Below are 22,849 nucleotides of genomic sequence, written 5' to 3'. Positions count from 1 at the left end.
ACCTCAGTTAATTGGACCACCTCAGTTAATTGGTAGATTGTGAGCTCCGTGGGGAAAGTTCTGGAATCATCTCTTGACATCCCAGGTTTTCAGATGCTATGAATTCAACACAATAATGAAAATAATAAAGACAATAATGACAACAATATCAATGATTATAATTTAGTGACAGATATTATTTCCCAGGCATTCTGTTGAACTCTTTACGGTCTCTCATTTAACAACCCAATAAGGTAGATACTACAAAGCTCAATTTACAGATGAGGAAACCAAAGTTCAAAGATTAAGTAGCTTGCTGGAGCCCAGCTGTCAATCAGATGCTGGGATTTTCACCCTTGCAGGCTGGACTCCAAAGCTGTTTGCATTACTGGCTGATGGGTGGGGTCCGAGTGCTTCCCTCCCCCACCAAGTCCGCCATCCTTCTTTGTGGTCGCGGCATGAAAGAGACACCAAAGCGACATGCAGGGCCAAATTTTATTAAGACACACTACACATATCATTTCCTGTTTCATTACTGAAAGTCCCATCATCAAGGATAATCTCATAGGATTTCTAATCCAATAACACCCATTTAACAAAACAAACCCATTTTAGAGATGGAAGGAGAGTCTTCTTGGTTTTGTTTTGGACAGTCTTCATGCCAATGCCAGACAATAGATAAAAAGGTGTCTTCTCTAGGGACCTGGAATGAGCAGTCATTCTTCCCTAAATGGCATCCTCCCCTCCAACTCTCTACCCTCATACTTCTCTCTACCCACCAATAGCCAATAAGCAAAGGGGCCTGGAGATGGGTGAGTGGGGCAGAGGCTGAGCCTACCTCTGAACCTTCACCATCCTCTGTCTCGAACTCTCACCTACATAGGCCAATGCCACTATAAACAGTGAGGTTCAGTCCCTCTGCCAGGCATCTGGAGGTGAGGGCAGGAAGATACAATTTCCTTTAAGGTTTCCTTTCCTTATTTCAGACTCTCCTCCCTGCCCCCCCACCCTATTGGCACACGTGTGCACACACACACACACACACACACACACACACACATATGCATTTTAAGAAGTAATCATCTCCCTGTAAGTCTCAGTATCCAATTCTGAGCATCCTTTACCTTCATCCAAAATGGCAACCACACATTATGGATGGACTGAACAGAGAAACCAGGCCAGTCCCTGGGAAGGCAGGGCTTTTTCACAGTCTGCAGTCCCCACTGCTTTCTGGCAGTCTCATTAGGAGCACCAGGGAGACATAGGAATTTGTGTGCTCTTAAATGAGGCCCCTGCCAAGAGAGCTGGAGATTCCCTTACTGCTTCCATGCCCCTGCTAAGCCCTCCAGGGAGAGAGAGATCTGGGGGCTCCATAGCTGTCATCACACCTCCTCTTGGCACTCTAAGTTGGCAGTCAGCAAGGGAAATAAATAGGAGGGAAAAATAGTTTTCCAGTATTTTCTCTCTTTTTTTTTCAATTTTATCTTCACAGCAGAATTATTTTTTCCCAACGGGAATCTGAGAAGCACAATGCCATTTTTGTTTTAATAAGACCTAGGGAAATTCCACTGGCCTTTGTGGCTGGTGATCTGGTCAGGATCTGAGAGAAGACGACGGCTTCTTGGGCATTCTGGTCGATAAGGTCTTTAGGGGAGCACTGAGTGAACAACCAAGGAAGGGAGGGATGGGATGGTTTCTATTATCAGGTTGAGCTGTAAAAGAGCCGCAGGATGACAGGTGGTGGCAGGGATTCCAGTGGGGCCTGTGTACACAGTCGCTCCCTAGGGGAGTGTGCACCCCCATGGGCTAGTTAGTTGTCACTCTGGCAGAAGTAAAGTTTGCAGCATCACCAAGTGGGACATTTGCCAGAGGTACATACCAAAGCACTTGTAAAGTTGAGGTTGCTGGTCAAGTTCCAAGGGCCTCTTTTTAAGTAAGACTGGATAGAGGGAGGACAGCCAAGGGCAGCCCAAGGCCACCTCATTGTCACTCCAAGGTTTGACCCACAGAGACAACAGATTCAAGAGCGCATCTAATGTAAGGTCCTTGATTCATGCTCTTTATTGGCTAGGAACGTTGGGCTCTTTCTTGCAGGAAGAAGGGTGATCGGGTCAAGGAAGCCATAGGAACTTGGAGAACCCATCTGGTATGTGGCTGGTATGTAGGGAGCCATCTTATCCTTCTGGCTATCCCTCCCAGGCCAGATTTGCCACAGTTCTCTTTTCTTCCTCTACCCCCTTGACTAAAGAATCTGAAAGTCTTCTAGGTACACTGGGTAGAGGATGGGGAAGGGACAGTAGCCTGGGTGGGAAGCCATGTCTCTGCCTGCACTTGCAGAGCCCTGGTCCTACCTTCTGGAATAAATGAGCAATGGCCTTGAGACCCAGAGCCCAAAAGGAGCAGAGCAGATATGAGAATGAGAGATGGGGTCGGTAGGGACACATCTTCCCTCTCTGAGCCTCTTTTGTTCCCACCTGGTCCTGGTTCCCCCACACTGGAGGGTCACACTGATAGGTCATCTGACCTGGCCTTGCTGCTGGCCTTGCTGAGACGGCGCTTGTCGCTCTGGTAACCATGGGGGATGCGGTGGCCTGGAGAGGCTCCATTGGGTACCTCAGGCTTCTGGGCATAACGGATGTGAATGAAACCCTCCCCGGGAATCTGCTCCTGGCCTTGCACTTGCTCAGTGGCCAGGTTGTCTGTGTTCTGCTGGGAAGCCATCTTGTTACTGAAGGGATTGAAGAATTTCCCCCCAGGGCCATTCTCCAGGCACTGATTGAAGTCAGGGGGTGGTGTGCAATTCTGGACTATGCCGGCAATCGGACCAGGAAGCTGACACTCAGCCGTGCCCTGCCGAGATTTGGCAAAGCGCTGCCTGATCTTCTTCCAGCCCAGGTGGTAGAGCTCAGCCAGGCTGAGGAAGAGGGACAGTGCGGCCACCGCCAGCATAAAGACGATGAAGACATTCTTCTCCGTGGGCCGGGAGACATAACAGTTGACAGGGTGGGGGCAGGGACTCCTGCGGCAGACGTGCAGGGTGTCCAGGAAGATCCCGTAGAGGAGGTACTGGCCCACAATGAAGGCCACCTCCATGGTAGTGCGGATCAGGATGCTGCAGACATAGGTGTTGAGCAGAGTGCCCTGGAGGACAATCCTTCCATTCGCTTCTTCCCAGCAGGACAGCTCTGCCTTCTCGGCCACGGGATACTCGTAAGAGCCAGCACCCCGGACCTCTTTGGCCCTCTCGGCCTCCCGCAGCTTCCGCTTCTCCTGCATGCGCACAGTGTGCATGGCGTGGCCCATGTACACGAGTGACGGCGTGGACACGAAGATGGTCTGCAGCACCCAGTAGCGGATGTGCGAGATGGGGAAGGCTTGGTCGTAGCAGACGTTCTCGCAGCCGGGCTGCTGGGTGTCACACTGGAAGTCCGCCTGCTCGTCCCCCCAGGATGACTCGGCCGCCGTGCCCAGCACCAGCATGCGGAATATGAAGAGGACGGTGAGCCAGACCTTACCGATCACCGTGGAGTGCTTGTGTACCTCCTCCAGGAACTCTCCCAGGAAGCTCCAGTCACCCATTCCGGCTCAGTGGGGGACAGCTACCAGGACTTCTGCAAATGGGGCAGAGAAAGAGAGAAAAAGAGAGGGAGGCTTGCAGAGTCTCGAGGGTCCAGTCATGCTCTGGGATGCCACCGGTCCATGCCAATGTGTTCTTTAAAAAAGGACAACTCAGGAGTCAAATTCACCTAAAAAGCTCTCTCTCTCTCTCTCTCTCTCTTTTTTTTTTTTCCAGGCCAGCAAAAAATAAAAGGAAAGAGAAGATTAAAAATGGTTGTGTTAGCAAGATTCAAGTGTGATTCCCACACTTGAATGGATCTGGAAATCGACTGAGGAGTGTGTTACGGTGTGGATTTTGTGCTATTACCTTGAGAGAGTCTACTTCAAGAGGTCTGGGGTGGCCCCTGGGATCAGGATTTGCCCCAAGCAGCCCAGGTTGTTCTGAGGCTGGCTGTCCAAGGGCCACGCCTGGAGAAATGCTGGTGAAGCGGAAAACACACAGGACTGGTCTCTGCCATCACGAGGCTGGCCATCTGCCTCACTGAGTCTGCTTCCTTGTCTGTAAAATGGGGATAGACTATAGCTACGTCAGTGTCCTGAGGGTTAAATGAGTTGAGGTATATGACATGTTGGGAATCATAACTCAAATGTTCCATAGGTTTGAACGGCTCTGGGGTGAAAAAGAATTATTCTGGCTCCAGAAGGCAGAACTGGGCGAAGGGGAAGGAGTAGGTGAGGTGGCGGCAAGTCTGGCCTCTTAGGACGCATTCTCTCGTCTTCGGACATGGCCCAGCTGTCTTGGGAGGTGGTGAACAAAAACGTGTTGGGTCACACCAGCGAAAAGCACTGCAGATGAGTGCTCGGGTTCGTGCCCACCTGCTATGCCTCAGTGTGGTGCGGCCACTGCAACCATACAGCTCGGCCTATCCTCCCGTGTTCAGAAGGCACCCATGCCCAGACCTGCTCCTCCTCAAATCCAGAATAAATGCCCCAAACAAAACCTTCTCTCGTCAGGCCCTTGCCTGCTTCCTCGGCCTCATTTCCTGTCTGTCCCCATGAGTGCCTTTGGTTCCATATCCTAGAAGATTCCCAGATGCCCTCTTCCCAGCCACATGCCCCCTCACCCCTAGCTGAATCCTATTAACCCTTTAGAACTTTAACCTAGTCAGGGGTCCCTCCAAGCTCCCTGATCCTTCAAGCTGAGCCTCTTCGGCTCCTGTGGTGGCCCTGAGGACACTCAGTTCCCTCCTAGCACTTGCCATCTTGTTTTGTGGTCCTTTGCCTATCTGCGTTCTTCCAGTAGGGGCTCCTTGAGAACAGAGATTGCCTTTTCCTCTGTATCATCATCACCTGGCCCAGAGCCTAGCCTGGAGTGGGTGCTTAGTAAATCTTAGTTGAGTGAATGAAGGAGGGGTGGCAAGCTCTGGTGTTCCCTACCCAAGAGCAAACCAATTCCCTATTCCTTGCCTGCATCCCGGTAGCAGGGTAAAAAGGCCAGATTTCACTTCTCAGTCTCCACTGCAGTGAGATCTGGTCAGCCAGGTATGGGGAGAGTCTAATGTAGAGGGAGTGCTCTAGAAACTGTTTTTCCATTCCCCAGTAAATGGAGGGAACCTTGCTGGAGGTCTCGCCCACCCCCACTACCTCCTGTGTGGACAGGCCTGTGTGAGTCAAGATATCTGAAGCTGTCCAAAGATTCTCAGAAATGCCAACCAATATCCTGAGGCCTCTGAATCAACCCTTGAATCTCCTACCTCCAGAATTCTTACTTGATGAGTAATAAATGTCCTTATGGCTGAAGCCTCTAAACAATCCTAATCAACAGAGTGATAAAATATTATAATGAAAAAAAAAAGGAGGGAACCGAACATAAATATTCCCTTCTTGGAAGGACAGAACCTCAGAATCTACTGGCATCTTAGAGATTGCCAAGTTCAAACCTTGACCTTCACATCTTTACTGCCGATGTGCCCCTGGTTCCTATCTGAACATTCTTTATGCATACGAGGGAGGACAGGGTGGGGTGCCATATTTCATGATGCAGTCTCCCTGGACTCCTGAGTTGGGATCTCCTTGACAGAGACCAGCCTCCTGGCCCTGTCTTCTGCCAGGCCTCTGCTGCCCACCCCTGAGAGTCCGCACATGAGTGTAAAGGGCTTTATCTCTGTTCCCCTCCATATCAAAGACCCATCCAGGTCTTGAGGCCTTTCCTCTGGCTTGCGATCAGACATCTGCCCTTTCCCTTAGGTGGTGAAGGGTCCCCCCCTCCCTTAGCCTCCAAATGTGGAAAATTGTGGAGCGTTTGCTCAAAAGGAAAATGGCTGATTAGATAAGAGTTTGAATGATCTGTCATCTCTTCTAGGCACGTGCCTAGTGTTCAGCACCTTCAGGGTCATCCACACACGTGCAGGGACCAGGATGTGCTGAGTGTCTGAGAGAGGGGAGGGAGAGAAAGTGGGGCGGGTGGGGGAGACATGGGAAAGGAGAGAAGGGGAGAGGAGGAGCAAAAAGAGGGAAAGGACCAGAGGGAGTTGGGAATGGAAAAGGAAAGACCACGTAGTGGTTACGAGAAGGCTGTTTGGGGGTTAGCTAAGTGGAGTTCAAATCCCTAAATACCACTGAGCTTGGAGAAGCTACTGGATCTGTATCTCAATTGCCCATCTGCAAAATGAGGATACTGTTATTTATCTCATAGAGTGTTATGAGGTGATGTATAAAAAGCACTTAGCACAGTCCTTCCCATATAAAAACTAAAGAATAAAAGGCAGACTTTACTAGCAAGGGAAATGGTAAGAAAGAACAAGAATGGAGAAGGAGGGGGAAGGAGAAGAAAGAAGAGATTTGCATTACAAAGAACAGATGGAAGAGCAGAAGGGGAGAAAGTGAAAGGGAAACAGAAATGGAAATAAAAAAGACACAAAAGGAAAAATAGAAACAAATGTCATATCCTTCCAAAATTTGGGGCAAGTTTTCCAAACTGCCCTCAGTCCCTGAAGACTTTCCCCTTGATCTTTTGTGTCGCTCATTCCTTGCATGTCCCCCAGGAGATCTAAAAATAGTCCCGGGCAAAGAATGTGACGCTTTGGTCTGGTCTGCCAAGAGGCTTGACTGCTGCCCCCCTCACTTGCGGTGCAAGGGATCCCACCTGGAAGAAAGAAAGCGCGGTGGAATAGGAGAAAGACGGTTACATCAGGTAGGCTCCCTCACGGGGAGGGAACAAGAGAAACTAGCTGACGAGGTGGAGGGGTGACGCAGACTCCATGTGCCCTGGAGCCCGCAAATAGGTGACGGGACTGCGCATCTGCTACTTCCTGGATGACTTAGGCGAGGTCAGAGAAACTTAAAACTGCTACCATGTACCAGTTGCTCAGTTTATAATATGAGAGTCAGTTTCCCAGCTACACTGGGTCCCTCTGGGGGGGACTCAGCCAAAGAAATATGTAGATTAGATATTCATTGAGTTTACTGGGTGTACAGCATACAAAATGTTTTGTAGATTATTATCCATTTCTTGGCAGGAAGTGTGTCAGAAGGGGCAAAGGAAGCTGCCCATGCCATGAATAAATTCTATCAAATACAATGGCAATAATACACCTCACTGCTTTAGCTGTGCTCTTCACTGGCTTCCTACTGCTTATGAAGTTCAGACCCTTTAACTTCAACTTGAGATCCTCCACAGCACAGCTACATCCTTTTTTCCCATTCCGCTCACATACCCAATACTTAGGCTACACAACTCCCCACTCACAAATGGGGAGTATACATGGCCCACACCTTCTCACCTCTCTTTGTCTTAGCTCCTTTCCTCTCTACCTACGAAGTCCTTCCCTTTCATTCATCCATTTAAATTTTTTTTTTAACGTGTATTTATTTTTGAGACAGAGAGAGACAGAGCATGAACGGGGGAGGGGCAGAGAGAGAGGGAGACACAGAATCGGAAGCAGGCTCCAGGCTCTGAGCCGGCAGCCCAGAGCCCGACGCGGGGCTCGAACTCACGGACCGCGAGATAGTGACCTGAGCTGAAGTCGGAGGCTTCACCGACTGAGCCCCCCAGGCGCCCCTCATTGATCCATTTAATAGGAGTGGTTACCAGGTATCATACAAGACCCTTAAGACACAGCAGTTAAAAAGACAAATAAGGAGTCCCTGCTTTTACTGAACTTAACTGCCTTCATATCCCTTAATGAAGGGGAGAGACCAAACACATAATTGCAATAAAGCATGATGTGTGTTAACATAAAGAAAGTTTAGTGTGCTCTGGGAACACCTCGGGGGAGTTGGTTCTGGCTTAGGGAGTTGGGGAGGGCCTCGTTAGGTCAGGACCCTCTGAGGAACCCTGGATAATTGAACTCTACAGCCTTTTGCAACTGATACAACCGAAATCCCCAAGGCAAAAGAGATGGTCCCCGGAAGCCAGATGAGAACATCCCAACTCTGTAGTTTCTTCACTCCAAAACCTTCAACATCCTCTCTATGCGTGTCATATCCTGGGACAAAGCAAACATTTGGAAGAGTCACCAGGGAACTTGCTTGGTAACAGTGACATGGTGCTTAGATAAGAGGGAAAGGGCCAAAGGAAGGCTTTTGTGTATAGTGAGCAGGAATCATTTTATTACCTACTTTGTGTATTACGTGGCTACAGACAAAATTCAGGTACCTACATTCCCAGTCCAGTGTTAGCATTGTTGCCTTCCTACACAGCCAGTGTTTTCAAAGAAAACCAAATTAGAGCAACCTGGGTTAACATAAGCTCACAGCCAGGACCTTTTCCTATGACCCCACAGATCTAGGTAGAAATGGAGAAGTCTTTCCTCAAATTGATCCCAGCCCTCTTTGATGTCTCCTGAACTCTAAAGACTCTAAATTACTGTTCAGCCTATAGGGTACATTCTTACTTATATGCTGCCTTACACTGATTTTCCAAAATTTTCTATCAGCCACCCCACAAGTACTTTTTTGAGTCCCCACTATGTGCCTACCACTGTTCTGGGTACTGAAAATTATATCTAAGAGACACCAGACCTGGCACTTACTGGGCCCTCAGTGATGTCTGTTGATCCAATAACATCAAGCAAGAGTCCTGCCCTCAAGGATTTAACAGCTTTTCTCTTCAAATGAGTAACAGATTTCTCCAAGTCAAAAGCCCTGTCTTCTACTTTGTATTCTTATTGCATTAGGTTCCCACATTAGGTAAATAATAAATGCTTTCTTATTTGTTTATTTTTGGTGTTTTGTTTTGTTTTGTTTTGTTTTGTTGTTTTCTGAGAAGGGGAGGAGCAGAGAGAGGGAGACAGAGGATCCAAAGCTGGCTCCGCACTGACAGCAGAGAGCCCAATGTGGGTCTTGAACCCACAAACCACAAGACCATGACCTGAGCTGAAATCAGACACTTAATCAACGGAGCCACTCAGGTGCCCCCATAATAAATGCTTTCTTAATGATTGAAAAAAAAATGCTTCATCTAGCAGTAAGATTACAGAGTGATCAAAAGGAGGCTCAAATCTTCCTTAAGTCCAGCAAGAAAAAATAAAACCCTACACAGCTCAAAACATGCTTCTCCTACCTTCTCTTGTTGACTCCAAGAGTGCGGGACCACGTTTGTTTTTTGTTCACAATTGAATACCTTCAGAACATATAGACCCTCAATTTTTATTGCTGAACAGAGGAATCCTCAGAGCCACTTTGTGGGGTGATGACTGTCGCCTCTGTTGTGCAGAGAAGGAGACATCTACAGAAGGTAAAAGACCTGCTTGAAGAGATGAAGACAAATGGAGACAGAATCTAGACCACTGAGTTTCTGCTCCAGTCTGGTGCACACCAGAACGCTTCCCTCCATCTTCCTTCCAAGGGTAGAGCCCATCGATTCTTATGTCTCCCCCTTCAGTACTTCAAAAGCTTCTTCTCACCCTGGGGCAGTGAGTTATTTGAGACTGGACTACCATTTAGTGATAAGGCCTGGGGGCCAGCTTTTGGGCAAACAAGAAAATATGTATGATGCTCCCTTGATGTGACCAGCACTGGGTGGGGTGCTGAGGGGATTATGGGAAAGTATAATTCAGTTCACCCTCACAATTAGGGCCCCAAAGATCAGTAAGACTCAATGTTGAAGGAACTCACTGTCTGGTGACGGATACAGACACAACCAAACGTGCAAATACACCAGGCTTCCCAGAAGAGGCAACCCTTGAGTAGGAGTTAAGTGGAGGTGACATTTGTGGAGGTGAGGAGGTGGGAGGCATCCCAGACAAAGGCAACCACAGGAACAAATCTACCAAGTGAAAAGCAGCATGGTTTTAGAGGACAATGAGCAGAGCAGGGGAGGTAGAGTCTAAAGAATAGGTGGGGGCAGGTTATGGAGGGCTTTGGAGGCCATGCCTAGGAGTTTAGAGTAGTTTTCAACCCCTATGATAGACCATGTTTTTCATACATGACTTGCTCCTGTGGGTAGACCCTAATGGGACACAGCCCTCAGATGAGGTGAGGACATAAGGCACGGCACAGTCAATAATCACCCTGATGTCCTTTAGTAGTGGCTGTAGCATAAACTAGGTAGGCTGCAGGTTACAGGTACCACCCAGCACCCTGCTGAAACAGCACCCTGTCTCTCCTGCTCAAGAAGGCATATTGCAAGAGAGCAAGAAGCTACCATGGGGACCCCTTGAAAATTCTCTTCCTTCTATTGATTCTAATCCTGTTGTGTGGAGCCACACATAACAGTCGCCTTCTCATTTCTGTGCCCCCATCCCAACACCAAGTCAGAAGCTGGGCTTCAGACTGAACTGTAAAGTCACTGGGGTTTCAAACACGTAATGAGAATGATGTGCTCTATTGGCTGTGTGTTATCTCTCCAACTCAGCCCTGAGGTCCTTGAAGAAAAGGCCCATATCTGTTCATCATTGTATCCTCCCGCTAAAATCCCCCCTACCCACTCTTTCCTCTTAGTGCTTGACATTGTGCCTTGCACCTGATAGGTTAATTCGAGTACTTTTAAAAATCAACCACAGTGAATACATTACAGCATTCAGCTCACTTGAAATACCTGATGCCAGTAGAGGGACTCCCTGGGAGGGTGACCTTGGGGCACCTGCACAATGGCTGTGGTGACCAGAACACCAGGGAGACAGCAGCCCCTGAGCCTTCCTTCTGTCTGTTGGTGACAGAGCCCTCTGCTTAGCTGAGAGCAGGACTGGATGTACCTGCTCACCATGGACTGTTGCTTCTCCATTTCCTCCCCACAGATCACTGGGGAAGCTCACCCAAGTTTGTCAAAATTAGATTATAAGACCACTCTGCAGAGCCTGAGTCTAATTCTGGACAACGACACATGTTCGGGGCATTATCTGACAGATCTCTTGTTCTCAATAAAGGTTGTTATTCATGGTAATAATAACAGCACTCTGGCCCATGCTATAATTCCGCTCACCAAACAGTGGAATGTGGCACAGAGCAGGGCTGACTTGTTTCCCAATGAAGAGAATTCTGTTGTAAAAGGACCCACGGGGCCTCACTTAAAGGGTCCTTGGACATAATACCACATCAGTGCAGCTCAGTTCAGACAATGTTTATGGGACTCCTGTGCTGTGCCGACATCAAGGGTGGCTTTATAAAGTAAAGCACCAAGCATGACCATCATCTCAAAACTCTTTTGTCCCTTATTCATTAGTGCACGTCTTTGTGATTTCCCCTTCCTCCCCCTCCACAGTTTCTCACTAAAATGCAGAGATACAGGGAGGATTGCATAAGAAAGTGGTCTTGATCTTCAGCCAGATCAGCAATCTTTATTACCCTTGGAGATGCTCAGCTCCATTTTCTAGTTTACCTCAAGTGACACAACAATCAAACTTTCAGTCTAGGCGATGATGATTATAATAACATAAAGCTACTGAGACCTTTCTATGTGCCAGACATTTTGCAAGTTTCTTGACATGCGTTTTCTCATTTGATTGTCCAACAACTTGGGCAAGTGGGGATTATCCCCCTCCCTTTTATCCGGGCTGGGGGAGGTTGGCTGAGCAAGGTCACTCGAGGAAGACTGGCCAGTAAGCAGAGGAGTTGACACCAAAACCAGCTCTGGCCTTGTCTGACAGCAATACCCCTGCCTGTCTTCACAACTGTGCTGGATTCTATCTAATCACCTAGAGTTCCTTTCTCCAAAAATCCTTACCAGTCAGAGGCTGGCCACTTTTACATAAGGTGAGCGCTGCAGGGATGTTTTCAAAGTGATTATTAGAATTGGGAGTTGAGGGGCGCCTGGGTGGCTCAGTCGGTTAAGCCGCTGACTTCGGCTCAGGTCATGATCTCGCGGTCCGTGAGTTCGAGCCCCGCGTCGGGCTCTGTGCTGACAGCTCAGAGCCTGGAGCCTGTTTCAGATTCTGTGTCTCCCTCTCTCTGACCCTCCCCTGTTCATGCTCTGTCTCTCCCTCTCTCTCAAAAATAAATTAAAAAAAGAACGTTTAAAAAAAAAATAGAATCTGGAGTTGAGTTCTATGTGCTTGGGGGTAATTCTCACATTTAGAATTTCCACTGTTTTCCTGACTTAGGTTTGGGGCAGCCTCTTCAGCCTCCGGGGAAATAACCATGTGGGTAATACAGCTACAGCTATTGAGCTGGGCAGTGTGGGCAACCTTCTCAGAAGTCTGGGGCAGGGGGCTTACACCCCTGAAGCTTGATCACTAACGAGGAGGGAGGGAGACAGAGATGAGAGAGAAGAAGGAGACAGATGGAGGAGATGAAGTGTCACTTTAATTTCCCTTCGACTCCCGCCAATGGCAGATAATTAACCGCTCTCTCCATTTCATTATTTTCATTCTAACAAGGACAGAGTGGGTCGCTCAGAAACACTCTACTGGCAGACAGTTGTTTCAAAGCCACGGGGGTGGAAGGGAGCAGGCAAAGTGGGGAAGGAGAATTATGCCGGGATAAGTAATTTTCTTCTTAAACTGTTAGAAGAAGAAATATTTGTAAGAGGTGGATGGGAGGTAGTGGCAAATGGAGACATTCAATTACAATGAAATATTGGAGGTCCTTATTAATTACCCCCAAAAGGTTGATTAAAACCTATGCAGGTATTAATGAAAATTGAATTTATGGGATGCTTACATTTCTTTATTATTTCCACCATCTTGTCATAGATTCATATAGTACAGTAGAGCCGAAAGGAATCTAGACATCAATCAAAACCAATCCCTTATTTTTATACCAGCTGAAGACCAGGTTCCAGGAAAGTTCAGAATAGCGATAACAGGTACCACTCAGTTGAGAGTTTTCCACGTGTAGCATTTTACAACTATACCTTTAGCCCTTCTGTTAACTCTGGTAGGAAAGTAGCTATGATCCCATTTTACAGCTGAGAAAACTGAGGCTCAGAGGTCAAGTGACTTGTACAAAGTCACACCAGTAGCAAATGCTGCCTAAGGGACTTGGCAGCTGGTCTGCCTGACTCAAAGCCTACCGTCGCTCTGTGTCTCTCAAAGGGAAAGCAAAGCAAAGAGGCCCCAGCACTGACAGCTGGTGACAAACCTATGACCAGAACTCTATCTAGTCTCTTAACTCCCTGAGCAGGGCTCTTCCCACTTTCCCAGAAGAGGCTCAGGGTTTTTGCTGTTAGCCTCTGGCTTATTGGCTGGCCAGCCCTTGCATATGCTGTTCCTAGAATGAACGATTCCATCGAAGCCCTCGGCCCCCAGTTCTCAGGATTCCCAGACTCTTCAGCATCTGCCACCATTTGGCCAGAATTCACATATAGAAAGTTATTTCCTTTTTTAGCCACTAAGTGCTCTTGGCTGCAGCAGTGTCTACTGCCGGGTTTTCGGCCGGCCAAACAACAGGCTTTGGTGCTCCATTGATGTCAAATCGTGACAAGAACAGCGGAAACAAAAATAGGTAGTGGGCCTCACGTTTCCTGCGAAATGGTGGGATTCGAACCCTGCCTCCACGCTCCAGTTGTGAGCCCTTAGGCAAGCCACTCAGCCTCCCGGTTTCCTCCTCATCTGAAAAAAGGGACTGTTTCCTTGTGGGGGTTAAACAATACGTGGATGTGTGGAGGCCCCTAGAACAGTATCTGGCACATAGTAGGCCCTCGGGAAGGTGAGGCCCTTGTCTTCGTTTCTGACATGTCCAGTAAGAACTCCTCTCTGACATGACCCAACTAGTCAACCTGACACAGACTTTGGCAGTGCAGCCGGCCGGTTACAGTGATTCACAGGGACCCTCATTGTAGCACCGGGTGGGGAAGGTGACCGTCAGAGGCGAGGAAAACATGGGCGATGGGAAGGATACTCATTTCACTGTAAGTTAACTATTTCACTGGGTGTGCAGACCCTGGGGGACAAGCATGGAGAAGAAGGGAGGTACAGGGCCCCACTCAGATCAGGCCTCTCTCATTCTTGAAATAGGTCCGGCCTGCCTCCAGACTTTTCTCTTAAGTCAAGCCTTTGGGTCTAGGGATGGACTCCATTGGAGGTCACATTACAAAACGTGTGCTTCATGTAATTCCTGCCTTCTGAGAAACTGCAGCACTTTTGGATCTGCTCACCAACCAAGCCAAAGGCACATCCACAGGGTAGGTTTGAAGCTGGCCCAGTTCTACTTGGAAGGGAAATAAATAGGTGATAGTCTATTCTGCGGCCTGAGGGAAGGGCCATCCCGACCCCTCACCAAATCTGCCCTCTTCTGAGGTTCTGAACGATGAAGATGCCAGGTTGGATTAAGGTCCTGGAAGTTATCTCTGAACAAGAGTCTTGAAAGAGGGCCTCTTTTCAATCCCAGCTGTTTCTCTGTGACTCTAGATGAGACGTGTCCCCTCCCTGAGCCTTAGTTCGCTGGTGTAGAGAAGAAAGCAGTTGAGCTGGATGGTTGCTAAGGCCCTTCTAGCTCTAGGTGAGAACATCCGGGGAGTCTGTGACTTGACCAACTGTGATAGTGTGGCAAGTTAGTGGCAGAGCCAGAAGGCAAAGCTAGATTTTCTGACCCCCAGCTTAGAGGTCAGCAAAAGTAGTCCCAGAAAAAAAGTCTGTGGTCATAAAAACCAAGCGGTTCTTGCTCAGAATTATTTGTCAATATGAGCCTTCCCTGTAGAAAGGCTTTTACATAAAATGAGAGGTAGTTCAAAGAAACGGGCTGAGGACCAGGTGATCCTGATTCTACCCTATGGTTCTATTGTTCATTGAGCACTTAATATATAACAGCCATTTTAAATACAGGTTTCCCCCACTATCCAAAAAGGTAGAGGGCTCCTGTGAAACCATCTGTAGGCCAAAATGATGTAAAGCGAAGAAGCAATGACCTTGCCATAAGTATAAATCCTCTTTTGGGGAGTGCCTGGGTGGCTCAGTCAGTTAAGCAGACAACTTTTGATTTTGGCTCGGGTCATGATCTGAACAGTTCGTGGGTTTGAGCTCCGCATCCAGCTCTATGCTGACAGTGCTGAGCCTGCTTGGGATTCTCTCTCTCTCTCTCTCTCTCTCTCTCTCTCTCTCTCTCTCTTCTCTCTCCCCTTCCCCACTTGCTCTCTCTCTCTCTCTCTCTCAAAATAAATAAATAAACTTTAAAAAAATAAACAAATAAACTTAAAAAAATAAATAAATAAACTTAAAATAAATCCTCTTTCGGATTTCCATCAGTGAAACAGACACTATAATGTAGGTCTCTTGTAAAAGTTGAAGTGGCCTAAAGCAAACTTTCTGGTAGTGGGGGAAATCTGTACATTATTTTATTTAATCTTCATAAAACCTTACAAGGAAGGCATTTATTAACCTCTTAGGCAGATGAAGAAACCGGGGCTCAGAGACATTAAATAATTTTCCCTAGGTCACATAGCTGAAATTCCAGCCCAAATGTGACTCTGAGTTAGATAAATTCTACCTTCTCTCTGCGCTGTTTCAATACCTCTGATTCTGAGACCTCCTGACTCCCTTTCCTTATGAACGTGAGTGGATTGTTGAAAGCTGATTTTTTTTTTTTGATTTGCTAATATCCAGAAACAAGTGAATCACAAAGTTGACTCAAGCTGTCATTCTCCAAGAACAGCAGCTTCCGACTCGAGACAAGGAGTCAGTTTCTTTTCTAGGAGCCCTGAAGCTTTCCTGGAAAAATGGGCATCTCTTCCCTTCGGTCAGCTTAATCCTTGAGCCCACGTTGGGGCCAGCTGGCACAGAGAACTGCTAGAATCCCAGGTGGGGGAGGTCTTCCCTGACACAGGGAGCTAAGCCCGGGCCTTGGGTCTCCCTGGCCCTGAGGACTACGGGTCTCCTGCCGGATCCAGGCAGACAGCCTCCCTGTCCTGCTTCCATCGGTGCGGTGGGATCAGCCAGGCTCCAAGAGGCCAAGCTGCACGGTGGTAGTCCCCCCCCCCCCCCCCCCGGCGGCCAGAGCCCAGAACCCTGCACTGCACACCGCCCCGCCCCCAGCGGCCCACAGAGATGAGGAGGTGCAGGTGGGCAGGTGGGTGTCACTGCCAGAAAACAGAACTGTAGAGATGCTTAAATGGAAGAAGCAGGGAGGCCTGGAGAGAAATGGAAGCTCAGAAAACAGCTGAGGACAGAGTCCGAAGGGGCCGAGATTGGCATGAGCAGCCTCGGATGTTCTCCCAAGCAAACTGGCCTGACTCACTGCGTCAGCCCTCAGAGGTCACCCTCCTTTCCTAGGCTTCGTTTTCCCCATCAGTCAAAGAAGGTGACGGGACATCTGAGAGACCTCTTCCAGTCCTCATGGCCTAGGACTTTTGGCCAATGGCAGGACAGGGGACAGGAGTGAGGCAGCTAACAGACAAGAACCAGTCTCAGGAGCTCGGCGAGAACGTCCATGGGGTTCAAAGGCAAAGCAGGACAGTATGATTGTGCTCCTGCCATGTCTCTATGAACTTCACGGCTCTGGGTGGGAGTGTGGCCAGAGGGCACCGGTGTGGAAGCCGGGGACACGCCTCCTGGTGTTCTGTGCTCTGCGAGCCGAGCCATGTCAGAGGACTGCTCCTTGGAGGAACAGCCAGGGGAGCAGACTCTAAACAGCGCTGCCGGCCTGGGGAACCTGCCGGAAGGTGGAAAGTTCAGAGCTGTCCCTAGAGAGCAGTGAATCAGGCTCTTGGGCTGGGCTGGGACTCTGGGGGCATTGGGTGGAAAAGATGAGGGCCCGCTGATAATGAAAGTCAGGCTGGGCTGCCTATAAACACCAGCTCGTGTCCCCGGTGGTGAGCCCACACCAGCTGGAACACAGAGGGGCTGCACCTCCACACACCGGCTGCTGTCTCCTCTCCAGTTTTGCTGGATTTCTCCTGGGTCTCCTGACTCCGTGTCCAGTGCTCCTCACTCTGTCCTGCCTTTTCTCCGGCCAGTCAGACCCCATGTGCCAGAGCCTTGTGAGACGCCGAGGAGTAAAAACCAGGAATCCCTCCATTATGATGGGACACTAGAAAGGGGCGGTCAAGTTAAAACTGAGCAAGGGCACAGGAAAGATGTAAAACCCTCATGTGAAGCTTTCCTTTTTCAAGATTCCCAGGTGCATTTGAGCCGAAGGAATCATAACCTTGTACAATGTTCCTGCTGAATGGGACCGGAGGGATCATTCTACTTCAGACCCTTCATTTTCTAAATGAAGAAACTGAGGCCCAGAAGGGGGAAGTGTCTGGCCCAAAGACACACAGCCACTCAGGGCACCAGAACCCGGGCATCTCGACCCCCAAGTCGGGGTTCTTTTGTCACATGCTCAGAAGAGAGGCCAAGGGGCCCCGCACCCAGGAGGAAAGGGGACCTTCGGTGGGCACCTCCTCCCGCTTCCACTCTGGGGGGCTCACCAGCCTCTCTCCTCCGACAGCGACAGCGAGTGGCAGGCCAGCAGGGACATGATACTCTGCAGGAAACTAAGCAGGGAATATTTTTAAACCACCCAACATGCCTTAGGGGGGTGGAAATCAAAACACTCCCCTAGATGCTGCTGCGGAAAGCATTTCAAAAAAGATTCCAAGCCTAGAGGAAGCATCATAAAACAGTGATGGTTTTGGTTTTTAAAGGGCCAATTCCGTCTTAACCAAAGTTCTTGGAGATGGACCGCCGTGCAGCTTGAAAGATGCCCCTGGAGCCACAAGTCCAGACCCAAGGCAAGGGCCCTCCCCTCCCACTTCTAGCACTCCTTATAAATCAAGTGTCATTTATCTGCTGCTTCACAACCTCAGGGGCGCAGGGACTAGCCAGGAGTAGGGGGCAAGCCCCCAGGGACAGAGAAGGAGCTTTGTTGCTCTCCAGCCTGGAACTCAAGGCTCTCCCGTCAAGGGTCGTCTCATCTCTGGAAAGTCCGTCCTTACCTTCTCCTCGTCCTCCTTTCTGGAATGTCCACAGGCTTCCCGCCCCGGCTCCTGGCCGCCTCCTCCGCCGCCCACCGTTCAGGCTCTCAGCCTGCCAGTTGCGCTCCCACCCCGCTTTTGACTCCCTGTCTGTCGCCCTCCCTCCTCCCACTTCTTCCTACTCTTTCGGTCCCCACCCCCTTCCCCCGGGTCCCTCCCTCCAGGCTCATAATCTGTGCTCACTTCAAAAGTTTTCTTCCCTCTACCTCCCTGCAGCCTGTCCTCACCACCCTCTCCCGAGGAGACTGACAGAGCCCTCCTCCTCCCCCGCTGACCTCCGCTGTCGCTATCACCACAGTCCTGGCACCCCCCCCCCCCACTCCCTCTGGCGAGTGACAAGCCGCCTCCCTAGCCTCCACAGAGCCTCCTTGAGCTCCTCCTGGGCATCAGGGGAAGACTGGCACATGGCCCAAGAGATCCCTCTTTTCCATCCTTTTCCCACCACCAGAGAAAAAGAGTGCTGCTTCACGGAACAGGTCTTTTGGGGACCTCCATTCTGTCCTCCTCAGGGAGCTAATCAGCTAGCATAGGAAACGTGGTCTCACAACTCACAGCCACCAGCACCCAGAATAGACACCAAGGGTAACCGAAAAGCTCCAAAGGGCAGGGAGAGGGCACCCCCACTAACCAGGATCATCCTCCTCGCTCCCTCTTCTCTAAAGAGACGAGAGCACCGTCCATGTGCCCAATGCTGGGCTAGAGTATGTATATATATATTCCATTTTTATTTCGCTAATCATTCCAGTTTCCAGTTCTACAAGGTAGACATTCCTACACTTGAGGAAACCCAATCGTGGTGACCCAGTGGGTTAGTTAGTGCTAGAGTGGGGGTCAGAAGTTTTAGCCAATGCCCAAATTCACCTCTGTGCTCCTCCCACAAAAGCATACGGGTCTCCCAGTTGGACTCCAGTGGATGGAAGCTTATCTCTTGTTAGATCATGCTTCACAGGGGAGCAAATTCAGAAACTGAGAGTTTTCTCTCCCCTTAATCTCCCCTCATTCCCAACTCCTCAATTCCTCAACTTAATTTAAGCACGGGGCCATGGGCCCAGTCGTAGTGCGATAAACATCAATGACAGAGGTTGCTGTGAGTGGACTGAACCCAGACAAAGCAATGACCAAGAGTCCACAGGTTGTGACAGCGAGAGGAAAACCCAGAGATTATCTGGAACAGCCAGGGAAACTGAGGCTCAAAGAGCAGAGACCACGTGTCAGTGTCACACACAGGAAAGTAGGTGGCAGAGGCAGGACCAGAACCCAGATCCGTTCCTTGGCTCCCTCTTATTGCCGTCACACCTAGCGCTGCTCATGCACATGCCAACATTTTGCAAAAATTGTTTGTTTCTTTAGTGGGTGATGTTTTTCATGGGTGAATAAGCTTAGGACCAGCAAGAGGGGGAAGAACATGGGGCCAAATTTCCTAGGGAGGCAGCAGCCCTATTGGAACTAAATTCTGGATTCTGGATTCCTTAGTCAGAGTTCCACTCTTTTTTTCCTATGTAGCAGATTCCAAGGCCAGCCCGTCCGGGTTTGAACCATGGCTCTCCTGCTCACTAGCTAGGTAACACCGAGCAAGTTAACTTAACCTCTGTGCATCTCGGTTTTATAAATTGGAGATAATAATAATTACCCCCTCAGGTTGTTGTGAGGACTAATGAGTATGCGTAAAGCACTTAGGACAGTATCTAGAGCACTTAAGTGCTGTGGATGCGACTGCACAATCAATACAATACAATACCAGTCTCCTCCTGCCTGTACAGCCATTTACCATGGCTGGGCCACACTCCTAGGATAGAATTCAGCATGTGAAACCATAGAGAGCCCTAGCGATACCAGTTTCTTCTCCACAACAGAGATTATCCGTCTACTATGGCTTTGTCCTCATAGCCCAGCCAGTCTGGGGGCTCCTGGAAACCCCTTATTATATCTATCCAGGAAATGGGCCAGTCAAAGAACACATAAGTCTCCATTGAAGGATAATCTGAGAGTGGGGAAGATTTAATGAAGTACTAATTCCCAGATCACTGGCTTCCAAAGGAGAGTCTAACTGGGATTAGGGCTACGGATGAAGGAGAGCGCCATTTTCCTCTGAATGCCCAGAAGGAAAGAACTACCAAGAGGTAGGCACACCCATGATCTGGGGCAGAACACAGGGCGCAGAAGGTAAATGCTCCCACCGTGCTTGGCAGGTAGAGAAATAGGGCAGTGAAGAAACTGGATGGGCCACTAGAGGTGACCCAGGAAGTCCAAGTCGGTGTTGGGAGAAGACTGAGGTCCCCAACTAGGATCATCCCAAAGCAGGGAAGTGGGGCAGCTCTCCAGCCAGGTACTGCACTCACAGTGCTATCTAGGACAGAGTGCATTTTGATGGTCCAAAGCTAGAAGTCTGGTTTATTTCTTACCTGGGTCTCTTCCAGGCTCACGTAAGGACTCTGCCAAAATTAAGGAAAATATCATTCAGGCTGTGGATTCTGGGTGATCATCTAATGGAGCTAAATCTAGCTGTCACCACATATCCAAAAAGGATGCCACGAGCAGATGCTCAATGCCCCAGAAAAGGAGGTGTCAGGCCAGGGGCCGGGGTGGGGACTGAGGGTCTGTCTGCTGTGTCGTCGCCTTCATCCTCACATTCCGCTTAAGACACGGTCTTACACAGAGGTGCCGAGGTCTATGTGCCACGCATTTACAGATAGGAAGAACTCAGGGGGATTTAGAGAGCCAAAGAATTGGTTGGCAGTACCTGTAAGGGAAGGGCTGTAGACGTGGGATAGCAAAAGAGACATCCTTCCACATCTACTACGTGCAGGGCTTTGTGTGAGGCACTCTTCACCTTATTCTACTTGGAGATGAGAAGACAGACAGATGACCTTCTAAAGACTGTCTGAACCATCCATCACGGTCTCCTGGACAAGAAGCCCCGCCTATGGGCCCAGCCTCTGCTAAGTAGAAGAGAAGGGCCATCTTTTGTCCACAGTCAGCTATGCAGGCAAAACAATTAGTATCAATGACAGTACTCGATATGTGTTTGTCCTCATTGTATGATGATATCCTAAAGTGTTAAGTTAGATGAGGAAAACAAATCTTTTGGAAAACAGATTCATACAGTGTGATCTGTTTGTTGTGCTTTAGTGAAGGAGAAAGGGCAAGGCACATTTATTGAAGGCCTTCGAGGTACCAGGCGTTTTCACCTCATAACACCACAAGGTAGACACTGTGTTATTATTTCTGTTTTGCAGGAAAGAAAATTCAGCCTCAGAGAAGTTTAGTAAATTGTGCAAGCTTACTCAGTTGAGAAGTGGAGAAAAGGCCTGCCTGATGCGAAAGGTCAGGCACTTTCTCCCCATGGCCGTGGAGGAATTCTCATGGAACCCATGGCCTGGTCAGAGAGTGGGGCACAGGGCTCTCCAGGTGGGAGCAAACAGGCCTGCAGATGCCACAGAAGGAATGGGCTCCAACCCCAGCAAGAGAGACCGCGTTTGGCCATGACCAGGAAGGTGGCGCAGCCCCAGCTGAGATTTCCAGGCAGAGGCACACTTTTTCTACAAGTCTTTTAAAGGTGGCATTTTGAAAATTGCTCCTTCTTATTTTTTTTTTTTCTGTTGCTTCTCCTTAGAGGCAAGAGGGCAAATGAGAAGACCTTTGAATGTCCTTCTACCTCATGAATCTTTGACTCCCCAAGTTTCCTTCCCAAGACACTGTGGTCCAGATGTTTGAAGAGCCTCCTCCCTTAGAACCTACAACCATAACACATGCAAGTAAGTTCTGCCGGCATTTAATTAAGAGAGTGATGAGTCCCACATGCCCCCTCGGAGGTCCTAAGTAGGTAACTGGAGCCATGGTTAGTGGGCTGAACTCACCCTTTCCTGCCGGTGGAGAGGCAGACACCACAGGCATAAGCCGTCCCCTTTAAGACTTTTGCTTTCCAGATAGTGGCTAAAACGGGCAAGAACACCCTGTTCCAAGAAGCAGAAAGCAAAAGAAACACAGACTTCCTTGCCCCTGGTGCTTTGGTCTATGAATCTACTCTTGATACATCTCAAGTTTTAATCCCAAAGAAAAGCTCAAAGTCACAGCCATACCTCTTCTCGGGCTTCAGGCAGATGGGAACTTTTGGGATCCCAAACTTAAGGATTCTTTTGTAGTGGGCTTGGGCCAGTGGCCTCCATGGACGTGAGAAGAAGAGAAGGAGGTGGGGGAGGAGGAATCCAGTATCAGCCAAGCCTGATTCTCGCCCCCTAAATTCAGGGCATGAAGACAACAGCTGGATATAGCCTCACTGGAGCCTTGGAGTACCCGGTCCAGGGATTTCATTTTATGACCCAAATGAGACCTTTCTCTGGGAGATCTTGGGATGGCATTTGCCCTCTAGATCCAAAAGGAAGTCCTTGAAAGCAAGAAGACTATGAATTTCACATTATTTTAGTTATTATGTCATTATAAGCAACATCTCGGGTTAACAATGCACACCTCTTTTTCCTGTAACAGATTCTGCATCCTTGGTCTACCCACCTCACAAAGACTGAAAAGAACTTACTCCTCCTTTGTTCTGAAAGGTGTTTTCAGTCAAGTCCAAGGTACAATACCAGGGGGTCTAGTGGCAAAAATAATAAAAATACAAGGTCAGGAAACTTTTTGCCAGATATGTCATTAACTCAGGTGCCCTCAGACAAATCATGCCAAAAAAGAGGCATTTCCTTGCGTTTAAAATAGAGATACAATATCCCATGTCTGTTTTGGTAATTTAGACAATAATGTTCAAAACCTAACTCAACAACAAAGTTTTCATCTCCTCCTAAATTAGTGCCCAGCTTCAACTATAGCTGCTAGGGTCAAATTATTACAGAAGATTAGAGGCATATTTAGGAGATTAAGATTATTCCATTTCTTCAAAGTTTCATCTCACATTCAGCAGCTAAATACTCAAAGTAGAATGGATAAGGCTGGGGGCAAATCACCTTGTGGTTAAGAGTACTTGGGTTC

The 22,849-nt window shown here is 48.8% G+C and overlaps 1 protein-coding gene and 1 long non-coding RNA gene across 9 annotated transcripts in view; one reads left to right on the top strand and one right to left on the bottom strand.

The window, feature by feature from the left end:
• Window positions 1-22,849, top strand: part of LOC109259154 (uncharacterized) — a 100,179-nt gene that overhangs the window by 59,992 nt on the left and 17,338 nt on the right. For 3 of the 8 annotated variants that reach the window (XR_002076580.2, XR_008417771.1, XR_008417772.1), the window contains one exon: window positions 3,773-5,980. The exons of 2 other annotated variants lie outside the window; for them this stretch is intronic. This is a non-coding gene — a long non-coding RNA (uncharacterized LOC109259154). Of the gene's footprint in view, window positions 1-3,772; window positions 5,981-6,581; window positions 8,760-21,482; window positions 21,625-22,849 lie in introns of those variants that run through there. 3 more of the 8 variants (XR_002076583.2, XR_008417779.1, XR_008417780.1) reach the window with 2 other exon arrangements.
• Window positions 461-17,963, bottom strand: GJA5 (gap junction protein alpha 5). Its single transcript, XM_019436527.2, has 2 exons — window positions 17,831-17,963; window positions 461-3,590 (listed from the first exon to the last, which is right to left on the bottom strand). The coding sequence occupies exon 2, from the start codon at window positions 3,556-3,558 to the stop codon at window positions 2,482-2,484; it is 1,077 nt and encodes a 358-aa protein (XP_019292072.1). The 5' UTR covers window positions 3,559-3,590; window positions 17,831-17,963; the 3' UTR covers window positions 461-2,481.

The sequence above is a fragment of the Panthera pardus genome, unplaced genomic scaffold (genome assembly GCF_024362965.1).
Source record: "Panthera pardus isolate Hobbes unplaced genomic scaffold, ASM2436296v1 HiC_scaffold_11, whole genome shotgun sequence".
Lineage (NCBI taxonomy): Eukaryota > Metazoa > Chordata > Mammalia > Carnivora > Felidae > Panthera > Panthera pardus.
Note: the sequence above shows the minus strand (reverse complement) of the source record. Positions and strands in the feature narration are given on the sequence as shown.